A 21,220-nucleotide genomic window follows, 5' to 3' on the forward strand; every position below is an offset into this window, starting at 1 on the left:
TGTTATCTCTGCTGTTGTCTAGGTAATGGAGAAAATACAAAGATAATTAACTTTAGGCTTCATATTTTCCACTAAGTTCTTTTTATTTTTAATATTGGGGAGGGATTTTTATCTTTCATTTATCCTCATATATCCTCTATCCAATACATATAGACTTACTTTTTTAAGATTTATTTTATTTTATGTATATGAGCTTGTATGTATATCTACATTATGTGCATGCCTGATGCCTGTGGAAGCCAGAAGAGGATATCAGGTCACCTGGAAATGTAGTTGAAGATAGTTGTGAGGTGCCATGTGGGTGCTGGGAATAGAATTCAGGCCCCTTGGAAGAGTAGCCAGTACTCTCAACTACTAAGCTATCACTCCAACCCCTCCCTAAATTTTTCCTACAGTGCTCTCACATTCTTACAGTTAATACAACCTAGATGACAGTCCTTAAAAAGTTTTTATTTCTGGAAATCTTCTACTTCCCTATAAGCAGTAGAATCCTGGCATGGCCATTCAACTCAAATATATCATGTTTTACTTTTATTAGCATATATTATTGCTGCAACCTCTTAGTTACTTTTCTATTGTTCTGGTAAGACACCATGACCAAATCAATTTAAAGAAGAAAGAATTTACTTGGGACTTACATTTTCAGAACATGATTCCATGACCATCCTGACAGGGAGCATGGCAGCAGGCAGGCGGGCAGGCAGACACTGGAACAGTAGCTGAGAGCTTATATCTTAATACATAAGCAGGAGGCAGAGAGAGAGAGAGAGAGAGAGAGAGAGAGAGAGAGAGAGAGAGAGAGAGAGAGAGCTAACAGCAAATGTGGCATGGGCTTTTGAAACCTCAAAAGCCACCCTCAGTAACACTTCCTCCAACAAGGCCACATCTCCTTATATCACCCAAACAGTTCCACCAACTAGGGACCAAGCATTCAGTTATATGAGCCTGTGGAGATCATTCTCATTCAAACCACCAAATAATGGATTTTATTATGACATTTTCATTCATGGGTATATCTATTTCTATTACACACCCCTCCCCTCCCTACTGGTCCCTTGTTGTTCCTAATAATCTTCCAATATGAGAAAACATTACATCTTTGTCATTCTGGGTCCAACTTATTTTACTTAACATGATAATATCTAGGTTTTGCCCATTTTCCTACAAGTAGCATTATTTTCTTCTAAATGGCTAAGTAATTGTCTATTGTATATACATACATTTTCTCTATACATTCATCCATAGATGGGCATCTAAACTGATTCTACCACTGATTTGTGACTAGTGCTACAATAAACATAGGAATGCAAGTCTCAAAACTTCCCAACTTTGATTCCTTCAGGTACATACTCTGGGTGATAGATCTATTTTCTTTTTCTTTTTGATTTTTTTAAGGAGCCTCCAAATGACTTCCACAGCATCTGTACTAGTTTACATTCCCAGAAGTAGTGTTTTGGGTTCCTTTTTTTTCACATACTTGTCAGCACTTTATATTGTTTTCTTGATGAAAGCCATTCTGATTAGGAAATTGTATTTTGTTTTTGAAGTATATAAATAATCTCTGCATTTTAAAGGCATAATCTCACAATTTTCACTTTACAAACAATTGGGTTGTAATTTTAAGTGCATTCTTCTAGTTAATGTACCAGCATCTGTCACCGTGAGAAGCATGTCTTTCTCCAATCTGTTTATTTATAACATCCTCATCATATACTGCTCATTTCTCTAGACGCAATATAATAAAAAGTATTCCAATAAAATAACAGCCCCAGGGGTGTGGCAATTAGGAATAAGTATATAAACTAATGCATAACTAAATCTGGATATCATGAAGGACTTTAGTCAGATGAACTGTAAATGACTTTACCTATGCAGGGGATGGGGGCTACACTTTACACATCTTCAAATCTAAAAGGCTCAGTGGAAACCATTTGAACAGTGAATGAATGCATCTCTTTTAAGGGTAGTTATATGATCCATACTTCTTTTTTTATAGTTTAATGTATTTTAATAGCAAACTTACAGGAACAGCACAGAAGACAGACAACATTAAAAACATGTACTTGCATGTAGGACAACTCAGTTAGAAAAGTATAGTGAATGGATGGAATCTACTGTATGATAAAAATGCTACAAACACCATTTAGTTGCCGTCAAAAAGAAATTTCCTTATTTTAAAAAAATCCAAATCCAGAAAATTTTAACAGGTTTATTTATAATTGTTATAAAGTTGAACTGTTGAAATGTGTTCACTGAAACATTTTGCTTGCATTAATGCTTTACATCTTGCATTTTATATCAAAAATTCACACACAAATGAAAATGGAAAAACTGCCAATACCTGATTTCTGTCCCCTATTTTTCCACTCGCAATCATATACTTAGGTACCTTTTGACCCCATGGAAAAAATATCTAACATTCAGAACTACTGATAACAGGAAGAGGAAAAAAAATTTGAAAATGAAGTGTTTCCCCTCATAGTGGACTTTTAAGCACCTTCTCCGTGTATGTGGCATGCTAGCTGGATATCTTTTGGCATAATTGTTACACGTTCGGCGTGGATAGCACACAGGTTGGTATCTTCAAAAAGGCCAACCATATAGGCTTTACTTGCCTCCTGCAAAGCACCAATAGCTGCACTCTGGAAGCACAGATCTGTTTTGAAGTCCTGAGCAATTTCTCGAACCAGACGCTGGAAGGGGAGCTTGCGAATCAGAAGTTCAGTGGATTTCTGATAGCGTCTGATATCACAGAGTGCCACAGTACCAGGCCTGTAATGATGAGGATTTTTTGTCCCTCCAGTAGAGGATGCACTCTTGCGAGCAGCTTTTGTAGCCAGTTGTTTCCTGGGTGCTTTACCACCGGTGGATTTGCGGGCAGTCTGCTTTGTACTAGCCATAGTAAGAGCACCTCCTTACTTACCCACCTTCTCCTTCGGCTGGAGCTCGGCAAGCGAGAGGCTGCGAACTGCTTCATACTCCTTTGAGTGTCTCTAAGGTGCTGTAAACATTTGTAAGCATTTGCTGATCTGTGAGAGTATCAAGAAAGAAAAGGGAAAAGGTTCCTGTCTTAGTTAGGGTTTCTATTGCTGTGAAGAGACACTACAACCATGGCAACTCTTACAAAGAAAAACTATTAATTGCCCTGTCTTGCAGTTCAGAGGTTTAATCTATTATCATCATGGTGGGATATGACAGCATGCAGGCAGCCAAGGTGCTGGAGAAGGAGCTGGGAGTTCAACATCTTGATCCACAGGCAACAGAAAGTGAACTGTGACACTGGAAGTAGCTTGAGCAAAAGAGACCTCAAAGCCCACCCCCACAGTGATGCATTTTCTCCAACAAGGCCACACCTCCTAATAGTGCCACTCCCTTTGGATTTGTAAAGGCCATTACATTCAAATTACCACAGCTCTTTTGCCTCCCTTCAAGAATATTTTTCTCCCTGAGCTGCACTATTATTCTCAGCAGTATGGAATAAGTATTTTCCTGCCAGATTGTCAGGGGTACTGTACTGTGAATTTTATAATATCTTAAACTAAAGTTTGGAGTGGACTATATGCCTATAAGAAAGGCACTTGAGAAGTGGAGGTAAGAGAATCAGAAAGTCAGGGTCATTCTGGCTACACAACAAGATTGAGGCCAACCTGTTCTAAAACCAAAGTTGGGGGAAAGACCTTAAATTAACCCCTGCTTTCCAAACTATATAGCATTTGTAAAACATGATGACAAAAATAACATGCTATTTCAAAAAGACATTGCTTCAATTACTAGTGGGGGTTGGGAGTCAGAGCAAGTTTGAGGAACAGATGTTTTAATAGGAGAGCATTCACACAACAGAGTCAGTCCCCTACAACCAGGCAAACCATGGAATAGAGAGAGTGGCCTGCAAGCGACCATCATATTTAAGGTCTTGCTACAGCACTGACCATGACCTAGTATGCGTGGTCTGCATCACCTGTGCCAGCCCCAACATTTCCCCTACAGGTATTAACACACCAAATATAGTTTGTGAGATTTCTTTTAATTGGACCTAAAATAGGCTTTATTGGGGGACATTTGACCATACTGTGAACCCCAAGTTTACACTTGTGTTAATTGAATAAAATTAACCTTGGGTCAGGATGCTGCATTAGAAACTAGTTGACAGAAAGTAATCATAGAGTCTCAGAAGGCATCCCAGAGAGATTGGGATGCCCTACACAGGAAGTAGAAGGGTGGGGTTTGGAGTGGCACAGCCTTTTCTAATTTAGCCAAGCAGAAGCATGAGTCTTTCATGGACACCAGCAAGGAGAGAGTTAGTTAGTTGCTACTCAGCTTCTAGATAACCTCTCTGACCTTTCCGGTTTTCACCCCAGCTTTTGAATCTTGAGTCTTTTTTTTTTGTTGTTGTTGTTTTTGTTTTTGTTTTTCAAGACAGGGTTTCTCTGTGTAGCTTTGGAGCCTATCCAGGCACTGGCTCTGTAGACCAGACTGGCCTCGAACTCACAGAGATCCGCCTGCCTCTGCTTCCCGAGTGCTGGAATTAAAGGCATGTGCCACCAATGCCCAGCCGAATCTTGAATCTTATTCATAAATAGAATGACAGAGATTTAGTTAAAGCTACCTGTAGAGGCAGCAACAGCGTGCATACTTTCAGGAGCAGAATTCCCACCAGGCTGTGCCCTGAGTAGACGAGTGGACCGGCAGCTGCTATCTGTGGAGTTGTGTGGCAGGCTGGTATCTGTGGAGTTGCAATTGCTGGCTGAAATAGCAGTACATTAAGGTGCAGCCAGTGTGTCAATTCTAAAACAAGGCTTCTTAAAATTTCAATTAGTTATTCCATCATCCGTGTTCTTATTTACAAGTGATAGAAAGGGACCCTGTTTTAATTAGCAGGAAAAATTGTGAATATAATTTTAGTAGATCCCAGAATCCAAAGAATGAATTGGGGTAGTGGACTAGACTTAGGGTCTTGCAACCAGGAACACTAATCAAAATCATGCAGTTGGCCAACTCACTACATCCAGCTCACACAGTTACTACTTGTGGTGGTTTGAATAGGAATGACCCCATGGGAACACTCCTTCACTGCTGGTGGGAGTCCAACTTATACAACCACTTTGGAAATCAGTATGGCAGTTCCTCAGGAAAATGGAAATCAGTCTACCACAAGATCGATCAATTACACTATTAGGCATATACCCAAAAGAAGCACATTCATACAACAAAGACATCTGTTCAACCATGTTATGGACTAACTCATATATGGATTTTAGACATAGAGCAAAGGATTACCAGCCTACAATCCACACTGCCAGAGATGCTAGGAAACAAGGAGGACCCTAGAGAGACATACATGGGAAAAGGGACAAGATCTCCTGAGCTAATTGGGAGCATGGGGAGAGAGGAGAAGGCGCTAGAAGAAAGAGAAGGGGAGAAGAGGAGGGGACAGGAGGACATGAGAGAGCAGGAAGATTTAGTCAGGGGAAGAATAGAGGAGAGCAAGAAAAGAGATTCATAATAGAGGGAGCCATTATAGGTTTAAAGAGAAATCTGGCACTAGGGAAATGTCCAGAGATCTACAAGGATGGCCCCAATTAACTATCTAAGCAATAGTCAAGAGGCTACCTTAAATGCCCTTCTCTGATAATGAGATTGATGACTATCTTATATGCCATCCTAGAGCCTTCATCCAGTAGCTGATGGAAGCAGAAGCAGACACCCACAGCTACACACTGAGCTGGACTCTAGAATCCAGTTTCAGAGAGGGAGGAATGATGAACAAAGGGGTCAAGACCAGGTTGGAGAAACCCAAAGAAACAGCTGACCTGAGCAAGGGTTGCTCATGGACCCCAGACTGATTGCTGGGAAACCAGACCCCTTGAACAAGGATGTCAGTTTGGAGGTCTGAGCAATCTATGGGGCCTCTGGTAGTGGATCAGTATTTATCCCTAGTACACAAATGGACTTTGGGAGCCCACTCCACATAGAGAGACACTCTCTCAGCCTAGACACATGGGAGAGGGGCTAGGCCCTGCTCCAAATGATATGACAGACTTGAAGATCCCAATGGAAGGCATCGCCCTTTATAATAATTTTATATATATATACATATATATATATATGTATATATATATATTAAGGAATGACCCCCATGGACTCATGTGCTTGAATGCTTGGCCTATAGGGAGCGGCACTATTAGGAGGTATGACCTTGCTGGAGGAAGTGTGTCACTGTGAGGGTGGGCTTTGAGGTCTACATGTTCAATCTATGCCTAATGTGTATCAAGATGTAGAACTCTCAACTCTTTCTCCAGCATCATCCCTGCTTGCCTGCTGCTGTGTCCCACCATGCTGATAATGGACTAAACCTTGGAAATCGTAAGCCAGCCCCAATTAAATATTTTCCTTAAAAAGAGTTGCCATGGTCATGATGTCTCTTTGCAGCAATGGAAGTCCTAACTGAGACACTATGTGTCATACATGGGTGATGGGCTTACTATAGAAAACAGCCAGTGAGCAAACCCACTCATTGCCCATACCACTCAGCCATTGAGCCACCCAAGAGTTCTTCGAAGTCCCTGCTTCTTTGTATTTTTTTTTCACTAGTTCAGGGGAGATGAATCAAATCTGCAGAGGGGAGACTGTCTGAGCAGAGGAAAGAGGTTGCCTAGAAGAGGGAGAGTTGAGCCACTGCTTCCCACTAGCCTGTCCTTTTCTTCCTGTCCTTTTTGTTGTTGTTGTTGTTAATTTTTTAAATAACTCCTGCTACTCTGGCACTTCTACCCCTTTCGAGTTTAAAGTCCCTATGCATGCATAGTAATTGGCACATCCACAGCCAAAATTAACACAGTCAGAAGCACTAAGCAAAGAAGTCTAATAGCCGGCTGTTCTTGGCAAATATTTATTAGTCTGCTTCTTAGATCCTGGTAATGAGCCTAATAAATATTTATGAATGTAAAATAGAGAACCCTAAATGGCCATGACTACACTCATCAAATATTTCTTTAAAATTCAAAATTAGCTCCTCAATAGAGTCTGCAAGAGCCTTGAGAAAACCAATTAAAACCTTAATCCTTTATGTAGAGTGATTTTCTTTTCCTGCTATATTATGAGGCCTCCGTGTTTGCTGGTCCATCTGCTGCACTGCCGACTGTGACCCCTCTCCAGGAACCTATAATCCATACAACAGTGAGCAATCAAACAGCTCAGGGAAAATTGACTTTGTTCAACCAATTCTTAGGTAAATTTATTAATTTTCCCAGAAGGCTTCTAAGAGGATAAGTGGCAGCATACAATTTGAGGTTTATTTGTCAGTGGCTTGGCACGTAGTCCCAGCTTTGACTTCACATCCAAAGAAACAGTTTTAGCTGCAAGAAATGTTTGTGCCTATTCATGGCATAACAGACTTATTCTGGAATCCTAACAATTTCATTTATTACCCAGACTCAGTTTTCTGCTTCTTTTAAAATAAGACCCACTCCTGAAAGGGAGGATTGCAGATCATAAATAAATTTTGCACATACTGTATTCCAAAAGATTAAATCTACCAAATTTGTACTTCATTGATGTTTATTGACCATTAACGTGCTTTAGACACTGAGAACACAAATCTGTTCTCTCTGTGAAGTTCCATCCACTCTGAGCTTTGGGAATAAATAGTGCCAGCACAGATAATGTTTGTAACATTGATAGTGGCATGTAAGAAAATATTTGTAGCTGTAACTGCTAAGATAATGTATATAAACTTGCCCAGAACAGTGCTTAAAACAGGTCACTGTTTATCAGTAACAACTTCACTTAAATTTGGCAGATTTTATCTTTTGGAATATACTATGGAGAACAGTCGCATTGTTACTATACAATTAGATAATCAATGAGTTGGGAAGATAATTTTCATTCTTTCTACATGCACTCCTTGCCAGCTTAAGTATGCAGGGATTCAGGTTAATGAGTGTGCTGCCACCTTGAGTTACAATTGCCTCATAACAGCCTCTGAGAGACGTCAGTCTGTTTTCCCCCTACATAGAGTCCTCATCACACTAAAAACATGAAAAACTTTTTCAGTGGTACAGAGCTGTATGAATAGACTTTTACCATTGTTATTGGTAATTTTACCTTCATCCCTGATGTTAGCTTGAGATCAACCAAGTAAATAGGCACAGACGAAATCAAACCATTATATAATAGCTTTCTCCTTCTGACTCAATTTGTGGTAATCCAGCTGTGTTGCAAACTGTCAATTGAACTGTGGCATACTGGGTTCTTCTGTTTTCTTTACCTTTCCATTTTTTCTCTCTGTTTTCCTTTTCAGTCTTTAATTATATATTCAGTCTCAGATGGGAAATGGATTATCCCCAAACTATAAGCCTGGACCTGTGGATCAAATTTACAGCTGTCCCAAGGGTGACCTCCAGATCTGACAGATCCTTGTTCTAGTTCCACAACATGAAACTCAAGATGGTGTGTCGTCCAAACTGTTAGCTTGGAGTGGTTAAGACTACGAAACAAAGGACCATCTCCGTGGGTAAAGACACTCTTCACTAACCTGGCAACCTGAGTTCAGTTCCTTGGGCCCACATGACAGAAAAAAGAGAGCTGATTCTTACAAGGTTCCTCTGACATCCTCCACATTCACACTATGGAACACACATGCCATTCACATACATAAATACATGCATGCATACATACATACATACATACATACATACATACATACATGTAGGTAATAAGAACTTTAAAAGAGTAATTAACAAAAGGCTGAGAACCTGGTACAGTCAGTAAAGTGATTGACATGCGAGCATAAGGACCTGAGTTCCATTCCCAGCACCCATGTAAGAGCTGGATGGGTGCATTCCTGTTGTTCCCGTACCAAGAAGGCAGAGACAAGAGGATTATCAGGGTTTCCTAGTCAATCAGTCTAGCCAAATTGGTGAACTGATTGAGTGAGTGACTCTGTCTCAAAAAATAAAATGGAGAGTGACTGACAAAGACACCTGACATTGATCCATACTCATGTGTACACACATGCATGGCGCGCGCACGCACGCGCGCGCACACACACACACACACACACACACACACACACACACACACGTGCACCCACCACACAAATAGTTGTGTACCAACTGGCATGGGTAATAGAAATCGAACTCAGTCCTCTGGAAGAGTAATACCATCTCTTAACCTCTGAGCCAGCTCGTCAGCCTCATTTTCACATATTCTTTAAGTTCTGTGAAGCAACTCACATGGAGGGAAAGTCTAGGACAAAACAGGCATTAAAATTTATGAAATGTGAAATGTGCTGGAGGAATAAAGCTTCTAGAGGGCCTCACGATGTAGCCATAGCATCTAATGTCTTTTGGATAAAAGAGTTTAATATGCTGTATATGGAGGGAAGAATCCCTTTGAAACTAATACGCTAATTTGAAGGCTTGGGTATAGATGCATGAGAATTAATAATCCCTGGGAAACATTTTTATCTGCAGCATATAATGTTCAATTAACTTTCACGAAGCAGAAAGCTGCCCTTTCTGTCCAGTAAACACTTATATAGCTGATGGATCCTCTACTTTTTCAACCACTCACTCAACCATTTATCCAGATCTTTCTACTGAGACTTTTCTTTTCTCTTTGTCTTATGAGCTTGTAACTGATTTCTCCTTTTTACTGGGGCTCCAGGTCAAAAGATAAAAATGGACAAGGTTGTTTTTTCTATGAAAACTTTTAAAATTGTTTATCCTATTTTCATTTTTCATATATAAGTCCATTACATGTATGTAAGTGCATCATATATATGCTTCATACCCTTGAAGGTCAATAGAGGGTCCCAGATACCATGAATTAGAGTCACAGGGGATGGTAAGCCACCACATGGGTGCTGGGAACTAAACAGATCCTCGGTAAGACAGCAGGTACTCTTAACCTCTGTCCCTGTCCCCCCACTCTATTCTCTGCCTCTTTGAAACTTACAAAAGGACCAATTCTTTCTTCCTAAGTTGTATGGGGACAACAAAGAATTCTATTTGGATATAACACTATTGGCATAATTAGTTCCATGAAAGATTTAGCTTTTTAAGGCTAGTACAGGTACAAAGTAGGGTTTTTCTTTCAACTCTGTTTATTTATGTAGCCCCCAGCAATGCTGTTTTGTAATAGAAAGGACCGACTCACAAAAGGAATAAAATTCTTTGTGCAGGATCCTATGGTGAGATAATAGGACTCTATTACCCAACCTAATGGTTTCCATGTCCCAGCTCCTTCAGAAACAATTAAAGAAACACTGTGTTATTGTTTAAGAATCATCATTTGGGTCAATTTACCTTTAAAATCTAAGGAATGAGTGTTGTAAAGTAAATTATTAAAATTCAACACCCGGGCCAGGTGGTGGTAGCACACACCTTTAATCCCAGCACTCAGGCTGATCTCTGTGAGTTCAAGGCCACCCTGGCTCCAGGACAGGCTCCAAAGCTACAGAGAAAGCCTGTCTTGAAAAACCAAAAAAATAAAAATAAAATTCAACACCCACTAAAAGAGTGCCCAAATCTTGTGAACTTTGAACTTTGATGAGTTTTCTCTAAGTGAAACACCATAAGCCCCAATCAAGCAAGAAAAAAACACACGGCCAAGATACTAGATTCCCAACCTCAGGAGGTCACCACTTCTGTGACTTTTACATTACAGATCATTTTTGCCTGTTTTGAATTTTATGTAAATATAAAATACAGTTGTAAACTCAAGGATCTGGCTTCTTCCATTCACCATTTCATTTATGAGATTGATCTATGTGGGTAAGTGTAATGATAGTTTAATCATTCTTGTTGAATCCATCAAGCTTTGTTTTCTTTTATTATTACTGAATTTCACACTTGCTTCTATGTTGGGGCTGTTATGAACAGCACTATTGTGAACACTTATGCAATGTCTTTGGTAAATATATGTGCACATTTCTGTTATGCAGAGATCTAGGAAAGGAATCACAAGTTCATGGGATTTTCCTCACTTTTGGTCCCTTTTTCTCCTGGCAGGTTCAGTGGTATGCTGGGATTGTGCCATGATACGATCTGCCAAGAATTTTGAATGTTGGTTGTTGGACACAGCCAGTTTTTAAAAACTATTAAGCCACATAAACTTAAATAAATAAGTTAAGACAAAGGCAATAAATACTCAAAATACACACTGTCTCCTTGCAACATTCACCTACTATCTGTGTTCTTACCTGGTGGTAGAAAAGCTATATAATAATGGATCGCTGTGTATCTCTACAGGTACACCGTGTACATAATGTAAATTGGTTACAGAGGAGATCTATGCATGGGAACTGGGAAACGATACTTATCAGGGCTCAGCCTGCTGCTCTGTTGGGTTACATGGACTTCAAGCAATGGAGAAAATGTCAATATGCAAGTTAAACTCAACAAGCTGTGTTTATCGGATGTTGTAAAAAAAAAATTGTCAAAGCTTGTTTGAATTTCCACTTTATATATGGAAAAATTTAACAAAATCAACACAAACATTCTAGAACAGTCAATGAGCTACTAGAAATTCACAATAAAGAATACTGTGCATTAAAGTAATATAAAGATATTATTTACAAGCTTGTGATTCACACCTGTGACTCAATGGTCATTTATACACACCTTTTCTTTGGCTTCTGGGAAGTCTACTTACCAATATGTCTAGTTTCAATGACACGGTGATTCTCTCTACCAGCCCTGTATTGTATGGCTTGGGTCCTGGAACCCTGACTTGGGCATCAAGGGAGTGAAGAAAAGACAGACACAAGAGATCAGGCCAGAGGAGTTTTCCAACCCACTGCAACCTGGAACCTCATCATGTTTATTAGGTTCAGCACAGAAGAAGGGGTTTCAGTAGAAGGAGGAGTCTCAGTCTGCAAACATCCCAGAAAAGGAAGCAGCAGTTGCTTGTCATTGCGCACACTATTCAGTCATTCATGAACGCTCATACTCAGACTTCTGAGAGCTTTGCCGCGCCTCTTGAGCCTGGCCCATAGGGGGAGCCAGCTTTACCAATACCTTGTGGGTGGGGAAGCTTTGGAATTCTCACATGGCTGCACCCGTGTGAACAATATACATTCACTCACTCCCGGTTTCTTCCTCTCAGGCATGGGGGTGGGGTGCACAACACCATGGAGGGAGTAGGGGTCGGGGAGACCAGAAGACAATTCTTGGGAGTTGAATTCAGTTTGTCAAGCTTGCTTGCCCATCTGAATGTTAGAGAAGCTCCTAATTTTTGCGTGTCCAGTATTTTCTGTTGTGCTCAGTGCTCTCTGTTTCCTATTTAAGAAACATTTGCTGACCTCTAGGTTTCTTTTCAAAGCTTGCTATTTTACATTTCTAAAAGTTTAAGTACTGCGCAGATCCACAAGAGTTTTTCATTTATGGCTACAGAAACACCTTGCCTCATCCCCAGTGACAATGTCCAGGGTTTACTACGGCACACATAGCTCCATTGCAATGTTCTTCCCAAATATCAGTAGCCTATTGTTCAGAGACCCTCTCCAAACAGGATGTTACTGGGACTTCTCTGATATTTAGATTTGCAATCTTCCTGGAAAGAAGAGGCACGATAAAAACCAAGATTTATTTTGTATTTGTCTCTATGGCTATGCAATAGACTCAGAACCATTTTTTTTTTTTTTTTTTTGAAAAAGAAACCCTTTTGCTCTTGCACTTAAGTACTTATTTTGTCACAACCCAAGGAGCATGGTGAGTCTTGTAGGACTACTTATAACCAATAGAGCATAGGATTTTTAGGATTTTACAGATATTTGCCACCCTAATTATCTCAATACTTCATCCTAAAGGGGTTTTCCTTCCAATGGTTAGAAAATAATAAGTCTCATCTCATATTTTCAGTGCTTATTGATTCCCATCATTTCCCATTGTAAACAAGGCCCTGGGTCTCTGAGAGTGCACACCCCCATCAACTGTAGACAGTCAGTCTTTCTTAAGCATGCTGACTCTAGAAGTCATAAAATAAACATTTCTATCTCCCTTTAAAGACACACCACCAGATCTCCTGATGGCCTTGCAAAATATTTTCTTTCTTAATATTAAAGCAATATCTTTCATAAAAGTAGATCTGGGGTTGGTTTTTGGGATCAGCAGTAAGAACACTTGCTACTATTGCAGAGGACTTGGGTTTGGTTCCCAGCACACATAAGGCAACTCACGACTGTCTGTAACTCTAATCCAAGGGGATCTGATAACTTCTGACCTCTGGGCACCAAACATGTATATGGTGTACATGATATACACATATACATTCAGGTAAAGCACTTAGGCACATAAAACAATAAATAAATCTAAAAAATACTTTAAAGAAAAAATTAAAGTAGATTCTGAAAACACTAGATTCTGATTAGCTATGAACATCAGTATTTACTTGTGTAAGCTTACCAAAAAGAATAGATTGAGTGACAAATACATTTTTAATTATACCATTTAAAATTCAATATTCTTTCCTTTTTTAATTATAAATTAATATATTTATTTGGGGGAGGCAGGCAGACTTTCCTTTATTGAACTTCCAGCCCATAAATAATGACATTATTAATTATGAAAGCCTTTAGCTTAGGCTTGTCTCAACTAGCTCTTATAACTTAAATCAACCCATTTCTATTAATCTACATTTGTCATGTGGCATTACTGCTCTTCCATCTTGTACCTCCTGTTTCCTCTCTGTGTGTCACTGGCCAATCTGCCTTTCTTCTTCCCTGACTCCTCTCTCTCCCAAGAAGTCCCACCTAACCAATTCCTGCCTATTGGCCACTCTGCTCTTTATTACACCAACCACAGCAATACATCTTCACACAGTATACAAATATCCCACATTTCCCCCTTTTTGTCTAAATAAAAAGGAAAGGTTTTAACTCTAACATAGTAAAACTATATACAACAGGAACAATTATCAGGTAAGAATTATATTCATAATGTCTAGTTCATTTGCATTTTGCATATTCTGAGAAAATACTGTATTATCTAGCCTATCTTAGTGAATCCAAAGTTTTATACCTAAATCACTTTCTATCATAACTTGTATTACAATCCTAAAAATCTTTTTAGACCTAAAAACATTTTCTTAGGTAAACACTTAAGCCTTTATGTCTTTCAAACTTATCCATTTTACATTTCTAAGTTAAGTTTCTTTTTTCAATTTGGTAACAAGGAAAACTATAACTATCTAGTCCTCAACCCCATTGATGATCTGATGGAAATGGAGATTTCTCTCCTGGCCACCAGTTCCCAAATAACCACACTAAGGATTAATATTGATTATAATTGTTTGGCCAATGGCTCAGGCATATTAATGACTATCTCTCACAATTAAATTAACTGCTTTCTATTAGTTTATATTTTACCACTTAGGCTAGTGGCTTGTTATCTCACATTTTGCTTCTCTGGCAGCTACATGGTATCTCCCTGACTCTCCCTTCCTTTTCTTTGTATCTGTTTGGATTTTCTGCCTGGCTCTATTCTGGCTGGCCATTGGCCAAATCACCTTTATTTATCAACCAAAAAAGCAACACGTATTTGCAGCACCAGAAAGACATCCCACATCATCTCCCCTTTTCTGTCTACTTAAAAAAGTTTTAACTTTAACATATTAAAATTACATATAACAAAACAGTTATCAATCAAGAATTACAGTTACAATATTTAGTCTATTTGTATTTTGAAAAAATTAAAGAAAATACTCTATCAACTATCCTATCTTTGTGAATCTAAAGTTTTATATCTAATTTATCTTTCATCATAAGGAAAGCTATAAGTATGTAGTCTTTAACTCCATCAAAGAACCCAGAACAATATAGTATTACCAAAGTAAACAGGAAATGCACTGTAAGCAACTTCCAAAACTCTGGAAATGACAGTTCTTCTGTACTGTTGGGCCATCCATCTTCCCTATCCTAGAGTGTCTGGCAGACTTCTCAGTGAAGCAGGAAATTTGAAACTGTCCTGCTTATATTGGTAATTTGTCAGTCATTTTTTTTCTCTATGTCCTATAGAATGTCTGGCAGACTCTTTCATGAAGCAGGAATCTTGAAGGACTGTCCCATCTTATTTTGGCAAGTTCAGAGTCACTTTCTGTGGGTTCTATATATCCAGGTTATACATCATACAATCAAGAAGTCTAGGCAAGAGCAGTTTCTTTGCCCACATGGCTAGCTTTGCCATGAAGAAAATAAACTCCATATGGAGTTTCTTTGATGTCCATCATCTTCACTGAAATAGATTGGTGTTGCCAGGAGCAGACATGTCTTGTTGTCAAGAAAAGTCTAAGTTCTTAAAACCTTTTAAATGCTACATTCTGAAGGTCTTTGAAGTGTTTGAAGATTACCTATCTATCCATCTGAAATGTATCTCTTTATATCTAGAAAAATTGACTATATGTTTGACTATTATAGATGACTATTCATTTGTATTTCTTAACTATACATTACATTTATAAATGAGCTACATAAACATAATATCTTACATAAAGTAGAAATATACATATAGTATAATAAAATTGAACTTAAATTTGTATCAATAGACCAAAATCCATACCAATGTAAAGTACTCATTTCTATATCTTATCCCCTTTTTTCTTTAGAAAGAGATTGACTGTGACTATTAACTATAACCAACCCCCTCTAAATGAAAACAAACATTTATAAACAATGTTTAGGGAATTTGGGCATAGTTTTCTATACTACTTCCTGCTGATTGGGGACTCTGGTATTCTTATGGGGATCCTGAGGAAATTTATAATTATGGTTAAATCTTGGCTGCATTAATCTGTGAGGCTGTATCACCTCAGCCAGTTGGCTTGAAGCTGTTTTGAATGTTGGATCACCTGGGCCATGGCTCCCATCAGAGACCTCTCAGGGAGTCTTACTTGATCAAACCATATTAGCCTGGAAGGAATCCACAGCTTCTTACCTTCTGTGGAAACAAAAGCAGAACCTCTTTTCCAAACAACATATCCTTAGACCCAAATTTTGAAGTCAAAATACCTTTAAAATACATATGTTGGTTTAGTTTAGCAGCTCCCACAATTGAATGTCTCTGTGCAGTTGGCTCATTAACAGTCAAAAATTTTAAAGAAAACACAATAGTATACATAATTCAGACTCTGTATTTTCCATTTTACATGGCCCATTATAAATTTTAATTCTATTTCTCCTTTAAGGATTTCAGTTTATTATCTTTAAATTACTCTTTTTATCTATGACTCTGTCTATCTTATATCCTCCCTCTCCCAAGCCCATGCACATTTATCAAACACACTCTGACCTGTTTAGAGGATATAATATTACCTGAGTAAACAGGAAGTACAGAGCTAACAACTTCCAAAACTATAGAAATGACAAACAGCTTGCTGCCTGGAAGACACCCAAGGTTCCTCTGCAATACTGGGTATGATGATATATTATTTATGATTTATTAAAGCTTGCCTAAGGGTACAGAAAGCAAAGCTAACCACAAGCCACAGAGCCAGGCAATGATGATACACAACTATAATCCCGGGACTTGGGAGACAAAGACATTTCAGAGCCCATAAAGATGGCACTGCTTCATCTTGGCTCAACATCAGAGAGTTCAAAACTGTCCTTAGTAAGTTATCTTGACCTTAAGTGTCTTATCTAAATAATGACAGACTTGGTATGAGATGTGGTTACTCTTAACCCTCAAGGCTAGATAATGAGAAATTAAGTCTAAGGTGTGATTACCAAATGCTTGGAGAATTAAGGAAGAAAGTCTGTTTTGTACACATGATACCATGTTCCCCTTTTTGGTTAAGGTATTTAAGAATGGTGAAGAATAAACTTGAGGCATACAGTATTCACTGGATTGTCCTTCTGACTCTATCCGGTGTCTCTGTCTTTCTCTTAGCAGCTTTACCTGCCCTTTCTCAATCCACACTCCCTTTCTCAGGTACAAACAGGGCAAGTCGGCTAGATCTGACTGAAAGCCCACAAAGCTGGGTTCCCATAAAGGCAGATGGATTTCTGTTAATTCAAGGCCACACTGAGCTACACAAAATTGATCCAGTCTAAAGAGAAACAGCTTACACAAAGGTGATCTCCGCACTTGGGATCACATGCCTTTAATCCCAGCACTAGGGAAGTGGAGACAGGAGTGATATGGCTGGGCAGAGAGAGGAATATAAGGCAGGAGTAAACCAGAACTGAGAGCATTTTTCCTCTGAGTATTCACAAAAACAGGATCAGCCATTTTGGTCTGAGGTAGAGGTAAGAGGTAGTGGCTGGGTGCTTTGCTTCTCTGATCTTCAGCTTGATGCTTGAACCCCAATATCAGTCTCTGGGTTTTTGTTACTCATGTTACAGTTGGGTCATTAATCTTTAATGTACAGGCCTAGAATATTTGACAGACTTTTCTGTGAAGCAAGAACTTTGAAGGACTGCCCTCCCTTGTCTTGGCAAAGTTTAGCAGTTGCCTTCTTTTGTGTCCTGCTTGTTCAGTTTGAACAACATACAGTCAGCAGTTGAGGCAAGGGCAGTTTCTTTCCCAGTGGCTAACTTTGCCACAATGAAAGTAAACTCCATGTGGAGATTCTTTGATGCCCATCATCCTTTTCTGAAGTATATAGATGCTGCCAAGAGCAGATGTTTCTCACTGTCATAAAAAGCCTTATCATATTAAAACATCGTAAATGCCATATTCTGTAGGTCTCTAAAGTGTTGAAGACCATGCATCTATCTAAAATATATTTCTGTTTGACCTTAAAACATACCTAAGGGGGCCACAAATTTGATTGTTAGATTACTAACTACAAACCTGTATTTCTTAATTATAAATTACATTTTTAAATGAGCTGCATAGGTATAATACTTTAGACAACACACACACACATATATAGGATACAATATATCTGTAATCCATATATTATATAAAAAATAACAAAATAACTTTAAATTTATATCAATACACAAAAATACCTTAAACAAGAGTAGAAACATATATACAGCATTTATTTACTTCTATGACTCTCTATACCCATTTTCTTTTCTTTGTTTAGTATCCAAGCACATTTTTAAGCATACTCTACTTGTTCAGAGGCTGGCTTCCTTGGTCTGGGCCTGTAACTGTGCACCTGCAATGTTCTCTAACCATGAGCCAAACTTTAAACTCCTAAGTGGCAACTAAGCTACCTCTGCAAGGCTCTGATGACTGGCACCACCTGCTTTGGGTCAGTGAGAGCTGAGCCTCTTGCATGTGTGCCTCCACCTGGAGCCAGTCTAACTGCCCCAGCTACAGTAGGCATTTCTACCTAGTCTCCCACCACTGAATAGTGTGCCACCCAATGTTCATAAACTCCATTCAAGTGCTCTGTAGCATGACCTCTTAAAAGAGCTGCTATGCCTCTGTAATGCATAAACACCAAATCTATTTGGATTTTGTTTTACAGCTTTTTCAAGCCCCATGTGGATTTACATGTCCCACGTTGGATGCCATATGTAGTCAGACTTTTCTTTATGGACATAAAGAAATGACATAAAGACTTATTATCAATTATGAAGTCTTGGACTTTAGCCTTGTCTCAACAAGCTCTTATAACTTAAATTATCCCATTTATATTAATAAACATTCTGCCATATGGCATTACCTCTCTTCCATCTTATACCTCCTGTTTCTTCTCCACGTCTCACTGAAGAATCTGCCTTTGTTCTTCCCAGACTCCTCTCTGTCCCCAGAAGTCCAGCCTAACCGCTTCCTGTCTAGCTTTTGACCTATCAGCTCTTAATTACACCAATCACAGCAATACATCTTCACACAGTATACAAATATCTCACAACAGGGGAGCACTTCATGACTCCTGGAAATGGAACTCAGGCCCTCAACCTTGGCAACAAGTGTCTTTACCTACTGAGCCATCTTGCTAGCCCACAAATACTTTTGAATAGAGAAAAGTGCAGATTTTGGTGACATGACAAGTTATAAGATGTTCTTTTTCTAGGGTAATGCATCTTAGCAATGAAAATCAATAAAATCCTTTTAAGAATAGATAATCTGGGGGCCTGGGGAGTTGGCTCAGCAGTTAAGAGCCTTTGTTCCTTTTGCAGAGTACTGAGGTTACCTAGTACCCATATGGTGCTCATAATCTCTGTAACTCCAGTACCAAGAGATTCTGACACCTATTTTTTACCTCCTCAGGGCCAGGCACACATGTGGAGCACCTATATACATGCAGTCTAAGCACTCATACACATAAAATAATAACTATATCTAAAATGATATTTTAAGAATAATCTGTGAGGATTTCATTTCTAATTCTAGTGTTGGTTCTCTTGTTCACAGCAAAAGCAACAGCTTCGCATCACAGTTGAGCATGTGTACAAGGAACAGTAGATTAATTCTTTTAATTCCATTATAAAGAGAACATAACCTTCCACAAGGGGGCATCTTTACACCATTTGGTCTCTGGGAAAAAGTTTGTTTTTTTTTTTCTTTAATGTTACTTTACATTTTGACTAGACCTGGATGGAACTCAGGAATACAGGTACATAACCCAGATAAACAGATATCACATATTTTGTCACACATGCACATCCTAGTTTCGTGTGTGTGTGTGTGTGTGTGTGTGTGTGTGTGTGTGTGTGTGTGTGTGTCTGTGTGATGTGGGAAGGAATGAGGCCATGAAACAAGAAAGGGGCCCATGATAGGAAAGGAAAGACTTTTAAGGAGTAAAATAGGAGAGGACGGGGAATACTAGAGGGAGAAGAACTTAAACTGAGATGACAGGAAGGGAGATGGGAGGGTGGGATAAACAAAACAAGTATAGATGGAAGTTCCACAAGGAAGCCTATTACTCTATATGCCAATTAGAAACAAATAAACAATAACAAAACCCTAGCAACCACAGTGTGAACAATTCAGACAACCCCTTGACCATGAAAACAAAATTAGAGTGTCAAGGGAGAAACCGGCGGCACATGGATTGCATGCCTCTGGCTGTGATCCCTTGAGATCAGAACATGATGAATGGACTGATCAGGTCAGGAGGAATGATCTGAAAGCAACCAATGAGAAGGTATCAGACAAATACAAAATAAGGACTGTTTTAACTTGGAGGGGGGAAGGTTAGTTTTTCCAAAATGTATGGCATAAAAGTCGATAAGAGCCCAGGAAAAGTTTTATATTCAGACATACACACAAAAAAGACATGATAACTAAAAATAATATACCACTTAATCCTAGTGGGGAATCTTGCGCTGGAAAGGGGAGGAGGGCAAAACTATAGAATACATCATTGGACCAATTGACAGAGTTGGAAAATGGATGGTAGAGTAGAAAAAAAAAAGAGGATCTGTAGGAAGTTTAGTAATGTTGAGCGGCAGTGTTTGTGTAAAAGACTCAACCCTGTTCTTAACAAATACAAAGTAAAATTATTAGGGGTAAATAAATATAGGGATAAAAAGACTTGTGTGTTCTCCAGATATGTAGAGAAAGAGCCTAGCTATACTCCCTAGACCACACCCTGTCTCATCTGATCTTGGAAGCTAAACTGTGTGGGGCCTGAATTGAAGCTTCGCAGGAAAGAGAGAAGCAGCAGAAGAAACCACCAGCTACCAGGACTCAGAAAATAATGGCCGAGAGTACAATGCTTGCCATGACCTTCTCCTATCCTCACCACATCTCTTGCCTCTTTTCCTTTCCCCAAGCACAAGAAGGTGCTTTCTCTGATGTTCCCCAAGCTAATTAAACGCTGTATCTCCTACAAGATTAATTTACAAGGAAACTGGAGTTGGCAACACACTGCCTAGGATCTAGGTGAACTTGGCCTAAGATCGTTGCCTATTCTTCAGTTCCATTTACTGCCTTTGAAAAGCAACCCTTTCCCCCAATTGCTTACAAAGTTCATCTCTCAGCTTCCTGATATTTAAACTTGGACTACCTGGGCCACCTTTGAGTTTCACACTTTGACTATTGTACACTTGCAGATGAATAAATTTGTGTGCCTTTTCTCTTGGTAAGCTGTGTGTTGTACTGCTGTTTTACAGGCTCAAATCACTGGAGCCTCGGGGGCTGGTTTACTTTAAACTGAAAGCTTTGAGTTACAGAGATGCAGAAGGAAATAGAATCTGATCTTTAGCTATTGCAGCTAGCTACGTCACTAAAGTCAAATGTCCCAGGATACAGTTTCCTGATTTCTTCGGGGAAGTGAAAATTCAGCTGCTATAGACCTCTATGGGAGTTTCCAGACAGGA

General features: G+C 39.1%; 1 protein-coding gene across 1 annotated transcript; it reads right to left on the bottom strand.

The window, feature by feature from the left end:
- Positions 1–2,489: 2,489 nt before the first annotated feature.
- Positions 2,490–2,915, bottom strand: LOC100759332 (histone H3.3A-like). Its single transcript, XM_027391780.2, has one exon. The coding sequence runs from the start codon at positions 2,898–2,900 to the stop codon at positions 2,490–2,492; it is 411 nt and encodes a 136-aa protein (XP_027247581.1). The 5' UTR covers positions 2,901–2,915.
- Between the last annotated feature and the right edge of the window lie 18,305 nt (positions 2,916–21,220).

Source organism: Cricetulus griseus, assembly GCF_003668045.3.
Source record: "Cricetulus griseus strain 17A/GY chromosome 1 unlocalized genomic scaffold, alternate assembly CriGri-PICRH-1.0 chr1_0, whole genome shotgun sequence".
Taxonomy (NCBI): Eukaryota; Metazoa; Chordata; class Mammalia; order Rodentia; family Cricetidae; genus Cricetulus; species Cricetulus griseus.